Source organism: Pantherophis guttatus, chromosome 12 (genome assembly GCF_059756535.1).
Source record: "Pantherophis guttatus breed Tessera chromosome 12, ASM5975653v1, whole genome shotgun sequence".
Classification (NCBI taxonomy): domain Eukaryota; kingdom Metazoa; phylum Chordata; class Lepidosauria; order Squamata; family Colubridae; genus Pantherophis; species Pantherophis guttatus.
This window is the reverse complement of record NC_142074.1, coordinates 19933804-19949492: the sequence shown is the minus strand read 5'-3', so window position 1 is coordinate 19949492 and position 15689 is coordinate 19933804. Positions and strand designations below refer to the sequence as shown.

The window sequence follows — 15689 nt, the reverse complement described above, 5'->3', positions numbered from 1 at the left end:
CTGCCCCTGCGGCATCTGCAGCTAAAGTTCGTACTATCACAACAATTGCAGTTCATACTATCACAACAATTAAACCCAGTTCCTTTGGAACAAGGGGCTGTGATGGCGATGAGCAAACAGGAATTTGAACATCAGAAAATCGATGGTCTGTTGATTCTTTTTTTCTTTTTCTTTTTTGCTGTCTGTTTACTAGCATTTGGATGCCTTATTACGACAGATCCGGGATATTGTAGAAAAGCACACAGATACTGATGTTTTGGAAGCTTGTTCTAAAACTTACCACGCCCTCTGTAATGAGGAGTTCACCATCTTTAACCGAGTAGATATTGCAAGAAGCCAGCTCATAGATGAACTAGCAGATAAATTCAACCGGCTTCTTGAAGATTTTCTGCAGGAGGTACATATCTTTTCTCTCCCTCTCCCCTCCCTCTCTCTCTCTCTCTCCCCCCTCCTCCCCCGGTCTCTCTGTAATTGTCACTGCCTCCCTCCTCAAGTTACCGTTTTATCTCCTCTTGCTTTTCATTGCGCTTTCCAAATTGAAAAGCCCAAATAAACAGCAGGGATTGCCTGTGTATGTTTAGCAAATAAATAACACTTCTACATATTGGTTTAATACTTCTTAATATTAAAATAGAGCAGAAGGCCCATCCTTTGACTTCTTGAAATCACTGGCTGAATTGAACTCTCCAACTTTTTTAAACCTAGGGAGAAGAACCCGATGAAGATGACGCCTACCAGGTCTTATCAACCTTAAAGCGAATTACTGCTTTTCACAAGTAAGTAAAGCAAAACAGCTTGTCCGCCTTTCGCTGGTCTTAATTTTGTTCTCTTTATATGAGACTTTATGAAGCCTCTCATAAAGCGAGTGGGCCTTTATGAAAAAAAGGTCCACTCACTTTCGGTTTTGTTTCAACTTCTTCTGCTATGTTTTGCTAAGATCGCTCTCTTCATTCTGCCTTCAATGGGTACTGATAGTAATATTAAGATAGTGAAAAGATGATACCAGGACACTACTTGCATTCTATACAGCTAGATTATTTAGTCAGAATAACAAACATTTTTATACATGCATCTATGTGGCGATCCTTTAAAAGAAAATAGGTTGGGGGCAAAGACGAATGGTCTAATGGTTAAAGTGCTAGGAACCAGGAGACAGTGAGTTCTAGTCCCGCTTTAGGTATGAAAGCCAACTAGGTGACTTTGAGCCAATACCTGGAGACCATGAGTTCTAGTTCCACTTTAGGCACGAAAGCCGGCTGGATGACCGGCTGGGCCTATCACCAGGAGATGGTGAGTTCTAGTCCTGCCTTAGGCACGAAAGCTGGCTGGGTGATTTAGGGCCAATCCCACTCTTTCAGACCAACTCACCTTACAGTGTTATTTGTTTTGGGGAAAATAAGAGGGAGGAATATTAGGCGTGTTGAATTATAAACAACAATAAAGCCGGGATGAAAATCAAATAAATAAATAAGTGGCCAGAGCTTTGCAAATCCACGGATTGGGGGTTTGTGCTTACATTGGAATTCTTTTGACAGTAGCATGTAACAGAACCTGGTAAGAGTAAGAGTAAGTCATTCAGTTGTTCAGTGACCACAGTCACTGCTTGTGCTAGCCATTCAATATAGTGTGAGAAGAAAGAGTGAATCAGAGGCCTTCATGCTTTTATTCGTTTTTTTTTATTTTCAGCGCACATGATCTGTCCAGGTGGGACTTGTTTAGTTGTAACTACAAGTTACTAAAAACAGGCATTGAAAATGGAGATATGCCCGAACAGGTTAGTATTTTTTTTGTTGTTGTTCCTTTGAAAGGACAATATAAAATAATAGAGCGAGCTGAGAATGATCATACCTTACTCTCATACTTTTCTTTTCTTTTCTTTTCTTTTTTTTTTTTGAAACACAGATAGTTATTCACGCACTGCAGTGTACTCACTATGTAATCCTCTGGCAGCTAGCAAAAGTAGCCGAGAGCAGTTCTACCAAGGTAAGTGCTGGCGACACCAGAAAAATTTAACAATCCGTAGGAATGGACTACAGGTAATCCTCGACTTAGGATCACCATTGAGGCCAACATTTCTGTTGCCAAGCAAGACAGTTGTTAAGTGTGTTTTGCCCCATTTTACAATGACTTTTTGCCACAGTTGTTAAGTGAATCGCTCCAGTTAAGTTAGTACAGGGATGGGCTTGGCTGTCTCAGGAATTCTGGGAGTTGAAGTCCACAGGTTGTAAAAGGACCACATTTGCCCACGCCCCTCCCCCCTGAGTTAGTAACACGATTGTTCAGTGAATCTGGCTTCCCCCATTGACTTTGCTTCCAGAAGGTCTTTGACCTCGGGACGCTGCAACCGTCATAAATACGTGCCAGTTGCCAACTATCCAAATTTTTATCATGTGACTGTGCGGATGCTGCAATAGTTTGTAAGTGTGAAAAAAACGTTCATAAGTCTCTTTTTTTTCCTATACAACTTCGAACTGTCACTCAACAAATGGTTGTAAGTTGAGGACTATCTATACAAAACCAATATGATGGGCCATTATACAAACTTTTAGGGTTCCTTCTTTGGAAGCTGACAATATCCTTAAATCCTGTCTTTTTGTGTGTGTGTGTGTGCGCGCATGAATGTGTGCACGCATACTCCGCTATACTTACCATATTTTTTGGACTATAAGACGCACCTAGATTTACAGGAGGAAAACAAGGGAAAAAAATTAGTTTTTGGCCTCCATGCATCGTGTTTTCACCCTCCCAGGCCCCCAGAAACACTCTGCAGTGCTCCGCACGGCCCATTTTCACCAAAAATGGACCTGTTTTTGGGCTCCCCAGTCCTCCGCGCGTTGCGTTTTCATCCTCTCTGCCCCCCAGAAGCACCCTGCAGTGCGCTGTTTTTGGCCTGCAGAGTGCTTCTGGGGGCCGGGGAGGACGAAAATCCAACGCGCGGAGGGCTTGGGAGACCAAAAACTGGTCTGTTTTTGGTAAAAAATAGGCCTTGCGGAACACTGCAGAGTCCGTATTCAGTCTATAAGATGCACCTAAATTTTCACCCACTTTTAGGCGGGGAAAAGATGTGTCTTATACTCTGAAAAATATGGTATATTGGGGGTAAAAACTCCATTTGAAGTACACTCAAGAGTAAAAATAGCTAACCTTGGAGTAATATGAGAGTTATTTCCTCTTTGCAATAAGAAGAGGGATAGAAAGAAGGTAGGATTTCTTTTCTGATTTGCAGAAGTAGGGCCAGAGAAAGATCAAACAACCTGAATTGTTACGGGAAGTTTTACATTGCTGTTCTCCTCCATAGAAAAAGTTCTCGCATTTCTTTTCTTTTTTTTTTTCTAAAAAAAGCTCACTTCTATTCCTCATGCAAGTATGATTCAAAAGAAACACACTCACTGTTTAATATCCTTTCATTTCTAAGGACGACCTTCTACGCTTAAAGAAACAGATGAGAGTTTTTTGTCAAATCTGTCAGCACTACCTTACCAATGTAAATACTGCTGTTAAAGAACAGGTTAGTCACGGATTTTAATATCTGACCATTAGATGCTTTCAATGCAGAAATCATTTTTCATTGGCACTAACAGTTGTGTGTAGGAAAGTGCAGCATTATTTGTGTGCCCTGGTTAATGAAACAAACCTGAAGCTCTTTTGTTTTATTTCAAATTTTGCCCTGCCAGCTGTATTGAAACAGAAGGAGAGGTCTGTATACTTTTTGAAAGAGCAAAACCTAAGAAGGTGCCAAGTCATATATTTGTATAAAAGATAGTATAATTTCATTACTAACAAAGTCAGTACAGCTATGTAAAATACACAGTAAATACAAGAAAAGATAATGCTGTAAGAATGAATAATAAATCTGTTAGTTCCAAATAATGACTTTGAATCGACTTCTATTCAACGAGACAGTTTTGTATTGAGACAATACTTTTAAAAATGTAGTCGGGTATGTTAACACAATTTTCTAAGCGTCTATGGAGATTCTCAGTCATCCAGGTCATGATTGTTCCAAAGGTGCTTTTTTTCCAAGAGGCAACTGGGACTTTCGGGTTTTTCTTTGAAGACGTTTCGCTTCTCCTCCAAGAAGCTTCTTCTGCTCTGACTGGATGGTGGGGAATGACATTCCACTGGTTGATTGTTCTCATCATTAGGAAATTTAGTTGGTTCTTTCTTTGATTAATTTCCATCCACTGGTTCTTGTCTTGACTTCAGGCACTTTGGAGAATAGCTTGACCCCTTCTTTGTGGCAGCCCCTCAAATATTGGAATGCTGCTATCATGTCACACCTAGTCCTTCTAGACATACCCATTTCCTGCAACCGTTTTCTTATGTCTTAGTCTCCCAGCCTAAGAAAAACCAGAAAGTCCAGTTGCCTCTTGAAAAAAGCACCTTGGGGCAATTTTCTAAGGCAGTGGTTCTCAACCTTTTCTTCACCACGACCCCCGAGACTTAACACAAGATTTAAATCATAACATTTCTTCAAGCCTTCACAGACACTCTGTGATGACATCATGCCCCCCAGGGGTCCGTGGACCACAGGTTGAGAACCACTGTTCGAAAGGCTTAGCTTTTTAGAAGCTTGACTTGTGTTAAAGTTTTGTATTTTTCTTCTTTCCTTTCTTTTTTAACAACGCCTATCATTCTTTCCCTTGCAGGCCTTCACTATTTTGTGTGACGTGTTAATGATCTTCAGCCATCAGATCATGTCAGGGGGACGTGACATGTTAGAGCCATTAGTTTACACTCCTGATTCTTCCTTACAGTCTGAACTCCTGAGTTTTATTCTTGATCATGTCTTTATTGACCAAGACGACGATAGCAACAGTGCAGGTATGGGCTTCGGAAATGTGTCTCTATGATTTCTTTTTGATAGCAACAGGTTCTCACTTCTCTTTTTCTCCCTCAATTGTTCTTATTTTTTTTACTTAGCCAGATACAGAGGTTACAACAGGAATTGCAGGGTTAGATCTTGGTCTCCATGGGGTGCTTAGTTGGTCTCCAAAGGAAGGTGCTCAGTTACAAAAGAATAGGACTTTAATCCTCTCCGCTTTGAGATGTAGAGATACAAGTTGCTCAGCCTTACTTGTCCTGCTGAAGGGTTCTTTTTTCCTATGAGAAAGTCTGGAATTATGTGTCTATGGAGATTCTCAGTCATCCAGGTCCTGGTTGTCCCAAAGGTGCTTTTTTCAAGAGGCAACTGGACTTTCTGGTTTTTCTTCGAAGACGTTTCGCTTCTCATCCGAGAAGTTTCTTCAACTCTGGCTGGATGGTGTGGAATGGAAGGATTCCACCATCCAGTCAGAGCTGAAGAAGCTTCTCATATGAGAAGCGAAACATCTTCTAAGAAAAACCAGAAAGTCCAGTTGCCTATTGAAAAAAGCATCCCTGGAATTATGTGTTTCTCATATGCAAAACTGAGAGCCCTTGAGCTCTGTTTTCATCTTATCTTGGGGCACTTTGCTCTTGATGCTACAGTTAAATTTTTCTGATGCGTGGAGTCCTTGGTGCACTCTGAATTTTTAAAATGCATGTTTGGTGAGCTGTTGTCTGAACTTCCTTAAAATTCCATCGCTCAGGTGATTGGGGGGAAAAAAATGACTGGAGGTCTGAAAACAAGCTTTAAAACTTATCAGCTTTTCTAAGAATTTAGGTTATCTTTTTAAAGGCTTTGTTAATTTTAGAACTCAGAAACATACATAAAGACTTTTTTTAAGTGGTTCATTTCAAAGTAATACTAATGGGGACTGTACCACTTTAAATAAACCTTTCAGTCTGTTTTTGGTAGCTAACAAAGCATGATATTCTTTCTCTTGCTATGAACTGTTACCTCGTTAGAATACTGCAGGGCAAAACCAGGTTATAAAGATGCAGTTGATACCGCAATCCTATCTAAATGCCTGTTGCTGAATGAATGCTCATGTACATTCTTTTTTTTTTCTTTTTCTTTTTGTTAAAGATGGACAGCAGGATGATGAAGCCAGTAAGATAGAAGCTTTGCACAAAAGAAGAAATTTGCTTGCGGCTTTTTGTAAACTTATTGTATATACCGTGGTGGAAATGAACACTGCTGCAGATATTTTTAAGCAATATATGAAGGTAATAAAAGCCTACAGGCAAAGGGATCTGAGGTTCTCATATAAAAATATGGAATGAATGTGGTTGTATTAAATCTCTGGAGGCTTCTTTCTTCATTATTAAGGGAGTCCTTCTGGATAACACTCATTGCCTTGGCTAAAAGCAGAAATTAAATGAACATATCTAAAGCAAGTTACCATGTAGTTTCTTCAGTTTGAAATGAAACTACTTTTAGTTTTGCTCTTCGCCTCCCAACGTTTTTTTTCATGGCACTCACAAAGGAATATTTTTATTCTAATTGAAGTTGAAACTATCTCTGTTTTTATCCTGATAGTATTACAACGACTACGGAGATATCATCAAAGAAACAATGAGTAAAACGAGGCAAATAGACAAAATTCAGTGTGCAAAGACATTGATTCTCAGTTTACAGCAGGTATGTTTTTGCTATTCCACATACCTACACTGGTTATTGGTTAAAGACGACCCTTATTTTTTAAAAAAAAAACCTTAAAAGAGTCAGTATTAACACTATATGTAATCCTGTTGGACAAGTTTTATTTACAGCGATAAAAATAAGCAAAAGTGCCTAGAAAAGACCTCTAGTATAATTAAAATAGTATTCTGCATGTTAGGCAAGTTTCAATTTTTAATTTAAAAAGTAGAATTTCTGAAGCAATGAGGTTACTTCTAATGAAATAAGTAAGAGATTCTTCCCACATTCGAACAGCTCAATATCCAGTTGAGCTGCTCAAATGCTTGAAGAATATCTTAATTATTTTTAAACAATTTCAATCTGTTTAAAAAGTGTAGAATTTCTGAAGCAAGGAGGTTACATCTTGATGAAATAATGTAAGAGGTTCTTCACACGTTTGAACAGCTCAATTGGACATGAGCTTTCATTTTGGGATCTTAGGTACCACTGTAAAGCAGGATGACATATTACACCCAAATTATTCTAAAGAATGGGGGGAGGGACAAGATGAATCACCCATCTTGTCCTATTCCAATTCTGCCTCTTTTATTGTGAGGGAGTAGTAAACAGACCACCCATGGAGAACTTTCATATTTGGGTGAACCAGAAAAACTACATTCAGACATTTCATTGATTTATTTCTTGTCGTTAAGTGCAGGAGGTCAACTTGTAGAGGATTTAGTAAACTTTATAGTTGTGTTTTTATAAAGTAGTCTTTAAACCTATTTTCATCTCTGCATATTTGCTGAAATGTAAGCCAAATATAATATTGAAAGGTTTAGATAAAATGTTGTTTGAAGCTCAGTTTTTTGTAGGAGTTTAATAATGTTAAGGAGAGAGAGAAAGAGAGAGTGCATTAAAATACTCCCGAAACAGTGCTGTTCAGTAACACACAAGTTGTATTATGACCGGTGGAAAAAATGTTTTGTTTACGCAGCTTTTCAATGAGATGATCCAAGAAAATGGGTATAATTTTGATAGATCGTCGCCGTCTTTCAGTGGAATTAAGGAACTGGCTCGGCGTTTCGCTTTAACGTTTGGACTCGATCAGCTGAAAACAAGAGAAGCCATTGCTATGTTACACAAGTAATGATTGACTTTTTCTTTACTTTGAGAAGAATTGAACTTCCCCCCAATCATTCTTTTCCTTGTCACCATCAGATGAAAAGAGCCCTCTCCCCCCAAATAAGCCAAATTGATAAGACATGAAATAAATAAGATAGTTGATTTCCTATACTGTAGTCAGAACGGGAAGAGGAGAAAACATCGGTAATAAATATTAAAGATATAAGTGGTTGCCAAAAGGGCCATAGATGTTGGTTTCTGGTTCTTTTTCTTTCTTTTTTTTTTGGAAAAGTTTTTTATTTTTATTTCTCATAAACATGTCTTAAAGGTACAGTCTCTTATCTATTGTTGATCATACATATTCTCTTTTGACTTTCATATTAGTTTGTTAAACAATTTTAAGTATCTTCGGGGTTGCTCTTCCATCTCCCTTGTTCTACAACAATCCTCCTCCACTCTTTCCCTTCCCTCCCTTCTTCTATCCTCTTCTACTTTCTTCTTTCCTCCCCTCCTTCCCCTTCTCTCCTTTCTCCCACACCTCCCTTCTTCCTCCCTTCTAACCTTCTCTCCTACTCTTATTTCCCCTCCCTTTCTTCCCCTCCTTTTCCCTTTCTTCTGTTCCTCTCTCTCCTTCCTCTCTTCTCCCCTCCTATCTATCCCTCTACTCCTTGGTTTCTGGTGATTTTGTCCTGATATGATTTTACTAGGTTTCTTTGCTGCTCTGTTAACCGACTTCAAGCCTTTTTATAGTGTTTTTAGTAAGATAACGTCTGTTCTAGATTACTGGCCACACACACTATTCCTGCTAATAATGAGGATAGTTCCAGACACATTTTGCATGCAAACTCAACCAGCACCCTAGGTTACACCAACATGCTCCTGTTAATCTGCACGAGCTAGAATAATAAATTGGAGAAAAACAAATGAGAACCAGTGCATCTGTCGGAATATATTGGGTTTATATGCAAAAAAAATGTTTTGTATAGGAAACTGCCGGTTTCAGGTAGTTGGTGTCTAAACGAAAATTGTGAATAGAAATAACGGTTATTCTGGTTGGAACAAGATTTCAGCACGTGGCTAAGAATGGAAAAAGCCAAGGAAACGGCAGTGATTTCTGAGCAAGGGAAGCAGGCCCCCAGGGGAGCTGGTGGGATGTGCCACGCTGGGAGGTGCTGAGGAGGTGACAAATGCACTCTGAGTTCCCGCTGGGTTTTGTTTCCACTGAACCACAACTCAGCTGGTGTGGTTTGGCACGATTTCCAGAATGTGATGCATTTGAGCAAAACACTTTTTTTTTTTTTTAACTTCATGCACATCTCTCTGAGATTTAAATTTGTCATATGTTCAAGAACTGCATCTCCTCTGGCTTATGACTAAGTCTGGCTTTGACCCCAAATAAATTTCTCACTTGTAAGAGGCATATAATTTACTCCGTATGCCTTAAATATAGCAGCACTGATTGAAATGTAATACCGTTTGTCCTTTTGAAATATTCAGGGTTTGATGTCGAGCTCTTTTGTGTCAGGAAAGCACAATAAAAATGCTCTTAGCGATGCTCACTTTTGAATTATTATTTTTTTTTCAGAGATGGGATAGAGTTTGCTTTTAAAGAGCCTAACCCACAAGGAGAAAGCCATCCACCTTTAAATTTGGCATTTCTTGATATATTGAGCGAATTCTCTTCCAAACTTCTCAGGCAAGACAAAAAAACAGTGTAAGTATTTTACAGCTATTTTCACAGTGTTTTAGAAACTTAGTTAAGGGATTTTTATTTTCAGTGAAATGGGTTTTAAAACAGGGTGGGCAACTACTCGCTGATTTTCAGGATATGGAAGAACACAAATTTCTACCAGGAAGAAGAAATATTTCTTCTGGTTCATTCCAGTTGTAAAAAATCTATCCTTTATCTAATTGTGTTCCAGGTTTTTCTAGCTTTTTGTAATTTACTTAGTAGAGAAGAAATTAAAAAAGATTAGTTGACACATGTTGTTTATGGTGACAAAAATATATCATCAGAAAATGGGTGACCATATGGATCACCCATTATCTCTTCTACGTTAGAAATTTGAAGAGCAGCAGTAACTATCTTTAATAATTCATTCATGAGCTTAAAAGACAATCCAGGGGGTATTTCTAGTAATCCCTTGCTCCTTCTTTCTTTTGAAGGTACGCTTACCTGGAGAAGTTCATGACCTTCCAGATGTCTCTTCGAAGAGAAGATGTGTGGCTTCCACTCATGTCTTACAGGAATTCTTTGCTAGCTGGGGGTGATGACGACACGATGTCAGTCATCAGTGGGATTAGTAATCGAGGGTCGACAGTAAGGAACAAGAAGACAAAACCAGCTACAGGGAAGCGGAAACTTCCTGAAGGTTTGCAGTCCTTTATTGTGGCTTTCCTTGGTGTATAGAGTCTATACAGGTAATCCTCCAACTTACAACCATTTGTTTAGTGGCCATTCAAAGTTACAACAGCACTGGAAAAAAAAGTGACTTAGGACCGTTTTTCACACTTACGTTGCAGCATCTCCAAATGATCAAAATTCAGACACTTGGCAACTGGCATGTATTTTATGACCGTTGCACTGTTTGGCGTTCATGTGATCCACCTTTTATAACCTTCCCGGACGGCTTCTGGCAAGCAAAGTCAATTGGGGAAGCCAGAGTCACCTAATAACCACGTGGTTCATTTTTCAACTGCAGGGATTTGCTTAACACTTGGGGGGTGGGGTGGGGGGAGTTTGTAAAATGAGACACAGCTCACTTCGCTAGCCACCTTGCTTGGCAGTGGGAATTTGAGGCTCAGTCGTGGTTGTAAGTAGAGGACTATCTGTATTTATATCCCCTACATTGTGCCATAGATCAAAAGCAGCCTTGGGTTTGTTTCCCATCAGAACGGTGCCTTCTGGTTTGCATTCGCATTAGGAAAATTTAAGATTAACGCTAACCAGGATTACACCCCAGTTATAATCTGACAAATGTTGTAGACCATACTTTGTAAGCAGTAGCACCCACAGCTTATTTGACCACTAGTGTCATGATCCCCGACTAATGAACCCAAGCAAATCAGAGCTCTGAGGCTAAGAACGTCCTCTAAATTCTTCCTCTAAAACTTCTTTCTGGGTACATCATATCGACACGATCAAATGGAAAATCAGCTCTAAATGTTTCCCGCGGTTTCAATATAATTAAAATAGGAAAGAGCTCCCTCCCCAAAAGTCACAGGTCACGTTGGCCAATTAGGTTAATTGGCGGGCTCTCCAGGCACGCTTCCCTGTCCCTATTCTCCACCTGTAGAGATAACCTTGGTTCCCACGAGAAAGTTCTGTGTTTTGTCTAGCAACGCATTTCATCCTCCCTCCTCTTCCCCCACTCTGGCAATGGAGGAATGGGGGAGGGGGAAGGCTTCTGCAAGATAGGTTCGATTCAAAGTTGACAGCTAGGCTATAGCACTGCTGATGATACCTAGTTTGGCAATAAAACATCTGCAAGAAAGCCACCAAGCTCCAGAGAGCACCAAAGAGCCCCCGACAGATACTGTCCGAGGAGCACACGGATTCTGAATTGATGCAGAGCTGCTGCTTTGTCTTTGCAGCCGAGGAGAGCAGCAGCAGCGACAGTCTGTGGCTGAACAGAGAGCAGACCCTGCACACGCCCATCATGTTACAGACGCCGCAGCTCACTTCCACCATCATGAGGGAGCCCAAAAGGTTGCGACCGGAAGAGAGCTACATGGGCGTCTACCCCATGCAAGCCGAGCACCATCAGCCGCCCATCGACTACAAGTATATGCTTGCTTTTAATTGGGCCTTACCCCCTGCTCAAGTACCGCACTTGTCCCTTTTTTTTTTTTTTTAAAGAAAGGTGTTATTCCTTCCAGTACGCAGGTAACATGGATGCTAGCTCAAAGACAGCAGGAGGAAGCAGCCAGGCAGCAGCAGGAGAGGGCAGCTATGAACTACGTAAAGCTGAGAACCAACTTGCAGCACGCCATGTGAGTACACAACGGCCATTGTCCCAAGCTGGGCACTGGCTTTGCGCACCGGTAGTTAGAAATTGGGTTGCAAACTATTTTATGCAGAGGGTAAAAGTCTTCTTAGGAGCATTAAACTTTTCCCTCAAAGATAAAACTTTTCCGGATAGAAAGTAGAACTGTATTATTGACAAACATCACCAATCTATGAGCCGAGGTGATGCAGTGGTCAGAGTGCAGTACTGCAGACTACTTCAGCTAACTACTAGCTGCAGTTCGGGAGTTCAAATCTCACCGGCTCAAAGTTGACTCAGCCTTCCATCCTTCCGAGGTGGGTAAAATGAGGACCCAGATAGGCTGACTCTGTAAACCCCTTAGAAAGGGCTGTAAAAGCATTATGAAGCAGTATAAAGTGCTATTATTATTGCTATGTATAGTTACCAAGAAGAAGAGAAATGCATTTTTTGTTAGTTGCTCTCCAATAAATATTGAATGATATTGAAGATTATTCGACTAACACGGAAAATAAACTCCTCAGGGGTTTGCTGCAGAGGTGTCCAGAACATTTGAGAGTTCAAGGAGGCTCTTAAAAGGCTGTTTATTCTGATTTTTATTGGAAGGCTTTTGAAACCTTTTGGATGAGGCCAAAACAGCCTGCTCGAAATCATCAAGCAAAGGAGTGTTTTTAAACCCTCGGGTGAAAAGTGGGGCTGAGTCTCCTAACAAATGTTAACACTATTTTCATGATAAGTTTTTTGTATACGGGGTTGGCAGTTTTCATGCTGAAAGAACGCTCGGTGTTGCGTGACTGAGCGACACTCATATCCGTGTTTAAATGTTCTTTTAGTCGACGTGGCACTAGTCTCATGGAGGACGACGAAGAGCCCATTGTCGAAGATGTGATGATGTCATCCGAAGGGCGCATCGAGGATCTCAATGAAGGCATGGACTTTGATACCATGGACATAGACCTAGTAAGAATCAGTTACTTACACCTTGTTGCAAAAAAAACAAAACAAAACCCGAACAAACCAACCAACCAACCAACCAACCATTCTCCTTCCTTTAGAAGATTGGCTATATTCTATAATAGCTTTTTTCCACCTAAAATGTTGATTTGTCTTAGTTTAAATGCTGAGCCTCTTCTCTTCCTAGATAGATGTATGCAAACCTGGCCTCTTTTACGTCAGAGTTGGAGGGAAAACACATAACTCCAATGACTCTGCATGAATAAATACAATTAAATCAACCCAATACACTGATAACCTGGTTTGCCTTTTAGCCACCATCAAAGAACAGAAGAGAAAGAACAGAGTTAAAGCCAGATTTCTTTGACCCTGCATCAATCATGGATGAATCTGTAAGTAGGATGTGACAAGTTTGGGTGAATTGCGGTTTCTTTTTTCCCCGGTGGAGAAGTCGGACGTGACCCTTCTAAGTGGGGTGGGAGGTTAGGCCCTGCTTGAGTGGCTGGCGTGGTTCAGAATCCTTAGGAATAATTCTGAATTATCTCTGCAGCTGAAAATGGGCAGATCCTTCAACTTTCTTCTGAGACTAGGGAGGGAATCAGTGATAATGACAGGAGAGGAATTCCTTTGCAGTCTTTCCCAGAGTCTAGGGCCAGGGAGACTCATTATGGCCACAAACTTTGATGACTACCTTAGCATAACATCACCATATCAAAGACTGTAATTAAAATAGCCATGAGATTATAACATCACTGAAAACTTGCTCAAGAGAACATGCATTCCAATAAAAGGCCATGTTATTATTTCTTTGATTCCGCTGTTAATGTGTCCCGTCCCCCGTTCTCTCCCCCCCCCCAAAAAAATATCACAAGGTTTGTTCTGTTCATATTTGAGTGGGTCTCAGGTACACGTAATCCTTGATTTAGGACCACATTTGGGACCAGAATTTCCATTGCTATTATAAGTCCCTTCCTTCCCTCCTTCTCATTCCCATCTTCCTTCTTTCCTTCTCCCATCTTCCTTCCTTCCTGTTCCTTCCTTCCTCTCATTCTCATTCTCATTCCCATTCCCATCTTCCTTCCTTCCTTCCTTCTCTCATCTTCCTTCCTTCCTTCCTTCCTTCCTTCCTTCCTTCCTTCCTTCCTCCCTCCCTCCCTCCCTCCCTCCCTCCCTCCCTCCTTCTCATTCCCATCTTCCTTCCTTCCTTCCTTCCTTCCTTCCTTCCTTCCTTCCTTCCTTCCTTCCTTCCTTCAAATCACTTAATGCAGGGCCGGTCGTAAATCACTTTTCAGTGCTGTTGTGACTTTCGAGCATTCACTAAATGAATGGAAATGAGTCAAGGCCTACCTGTACTATGGGAAAGGTTGGGGAAAGTCCTCTTTGCCTTGAAATTCTGGCAGTTGCTGGTTGCTTACTGCCAAACAGGAACGGAGGGGAAAATCATAATCACAGATGGGATAATTTTCATGTGACTTTACTTGAAGCCTTTTCAAAACTTCCTTGGGTTCCTCACGTGATACAATATGGAAGAAAGAAATTCTGTGCATAAATTAGAAATATACATAGTGTCCTTAGATGCCACCACACGAGGGCAGCACACGTTAAACATGATTGAGCAAAGTCTTGTACTTCTTCTTCTGTTGTTGTTGTTATAAGTGTTGGGGTTGTTTTTTTTAAAGAAATTTAGAACGAAGCTTAACTAGCAGCCATGTTCTGAAGGTCTTTCAAAAATAATGACCTGGATTTAAAACTGATAGAATTAACATGGTCTGGGAAGAAACAGGGACAATTTGGAAGGTAAATGATGATAAATATTTGAATGATAAATACCATATTTTTCAGACTATAAGACACACCTGACTACAAGACGCACCTAAATTTAGAAGAGGAAAACAACAGCAAAAAAAGTTTTTGGCCTAATTTTTGGGGGGGCTTTTCCAGTCTTTTTCTGGCCTGTTTCCAGGGCTTTTTTCAGCCCATTTTTGAGGCTTTTGGGGGGGCTTTTTTCAGCCTGATTTCAAGGCTTTTTGCAGCCCATTTTCAAGGCTTTTTGTGGCCTATTTTTTCTGAAAAATAAAGGGTCGAAAAAAGCCTCCAAAACGGGCTGAAAAAAGCCTCAAAAATGGGCCGAAAAAAGCCTCAAAAACAGGCCCAAAAAAGGCTGAAAAAAGGCCCGAAAATAGGGTGTGCGGAGGCCAAAAAAATGGTTGATGTGTGGGCGGGGCTTCAGCAATATTCAGTCTATAAAATGCACAGACATTTTCGCCCCCTTTTGGGAGACAAAAAAGTATGTCTTACAGTCAAAAACATATGGAACTTTGTGCATATTCTAAAAGTATTTTCACTCCTTGACAAAAAACCTTACAGTTTAATCTTTTCCCCTTTCTTCTAGGTTCTCGGGGTATCAATGTTTTAATACTAGTTCAGCAAATAACTCCGTGGTAAAGTCATTTTCTACTGTGGAAAAGGAGATTTTTAAATTTAAAAAGTGTAGATAACAGTAATATTCTGAGCAAGATTTTTTTCTCTAAGGAGAATTGATGTGCTTACAAGATCCAGTACATTGAAGGGGCAGTTTTCTTTGCCTGAAACAATAAAGGACAAGTAAACGACTTGAGGATAAGCTATTGTTTCTGTTGGGAAACCAGTATTTTATTTATACAATGTTTAGTTTATTTCCAACTCATAGTATAAATATCACTTTTTAAAAAAAATAATAATCCTAGCATCAAAGAGGTGCTTAGTGTACGCACTTCTGTCATCTGTTGAACATACTCAAGCAATTATATATATTTTTTCTAGATTATCATTGAAAGCATCAGGTGAAAATAAAATGGGACAATTTGATTTTGAAGTTTGGAAATCTGTGTAATTAGATAAAAGAAAAGCATTTTTTGATGTGATGTTTAAATTCTGGTCAACAGAAACTTTACTTTGGTTGTGATAATCATGGAAATAAATTACGAGTGATTTTTTTTTTAATTCAGAAATTATTATAGAATATTAAAAAAAAGAAGAAAGAAACAACACACACCAAGGCTTCCTTGTTACATATTCATGAAATATCCAAGAATCATAAACTGCCAGAAAGCACTGATATCATTTCAGCTTACCCATCTCTAACCCTAAGAGTTTGCTTG

The 15689-nt window shown here is 39.9% G+C and overlaps 1 protein-coding gene across 4 annotated transcripts in view; it reads left to right on the top strand.

Moving 5' to 3' along the window:
- Positions 1-15161, top strand: part of STAG2 (STAG2 cohesin complex component) — a 47539-nt gene extending 32378 nt beyond the window's left edge. For all 4 annotated transcript variants that reach the window (XM_034416687.3, XM_034416686.3, XM_087877507.1 and 1 more), the window contains exons 19-34: positions 194-397; positions 706-776; positions 1687-1774; positions 1903-1983; positions 3416-3508; positions 4650-4824; positions 5951-6090; positions 6404-6505; positions 7482-7630; positions 9195-9323; positions 9776-9981; positions 11204-11393; positions 11489-11602; positions 12429-12555; positions 12864-12941; positions 14942-15161. In XM_034416687.3, coding sequence (XP_034272578.1) covers positions 194-397; positions 706-776; positions 1687-1774; positions 1903-1983; positions 3416-3508; positions 4650-4824; positions 5951-6090; positions 6404-6505; positions 7482-7630; positions 9195-9323; positions 9776-9981; positions 11204-11393; positions 11489-11602; positions 12429-12555; positions 12864-12941; positions 14942-14965 — 1971 coding nt within the window. In that variant the 3' untranslated portion in view covers positions 14966-15161. The remainder of the gene's footprint in view (positions 1-193; positions 398-705; positions 777-1686; positions 1775-1902; positions 1984-3415; positions 3509-4649; positions 4825-5950; positions 6091-6403; positions 6506-7481; positions 7631-9194; positions 9324-9775; positions 9982-11203; positions 11394-11488; positions 11603-12428; positions 12556-12863; positions 12942-14941) is intronic.
- Positions 15162-15689: the final 528 nt, after the last annotated feature.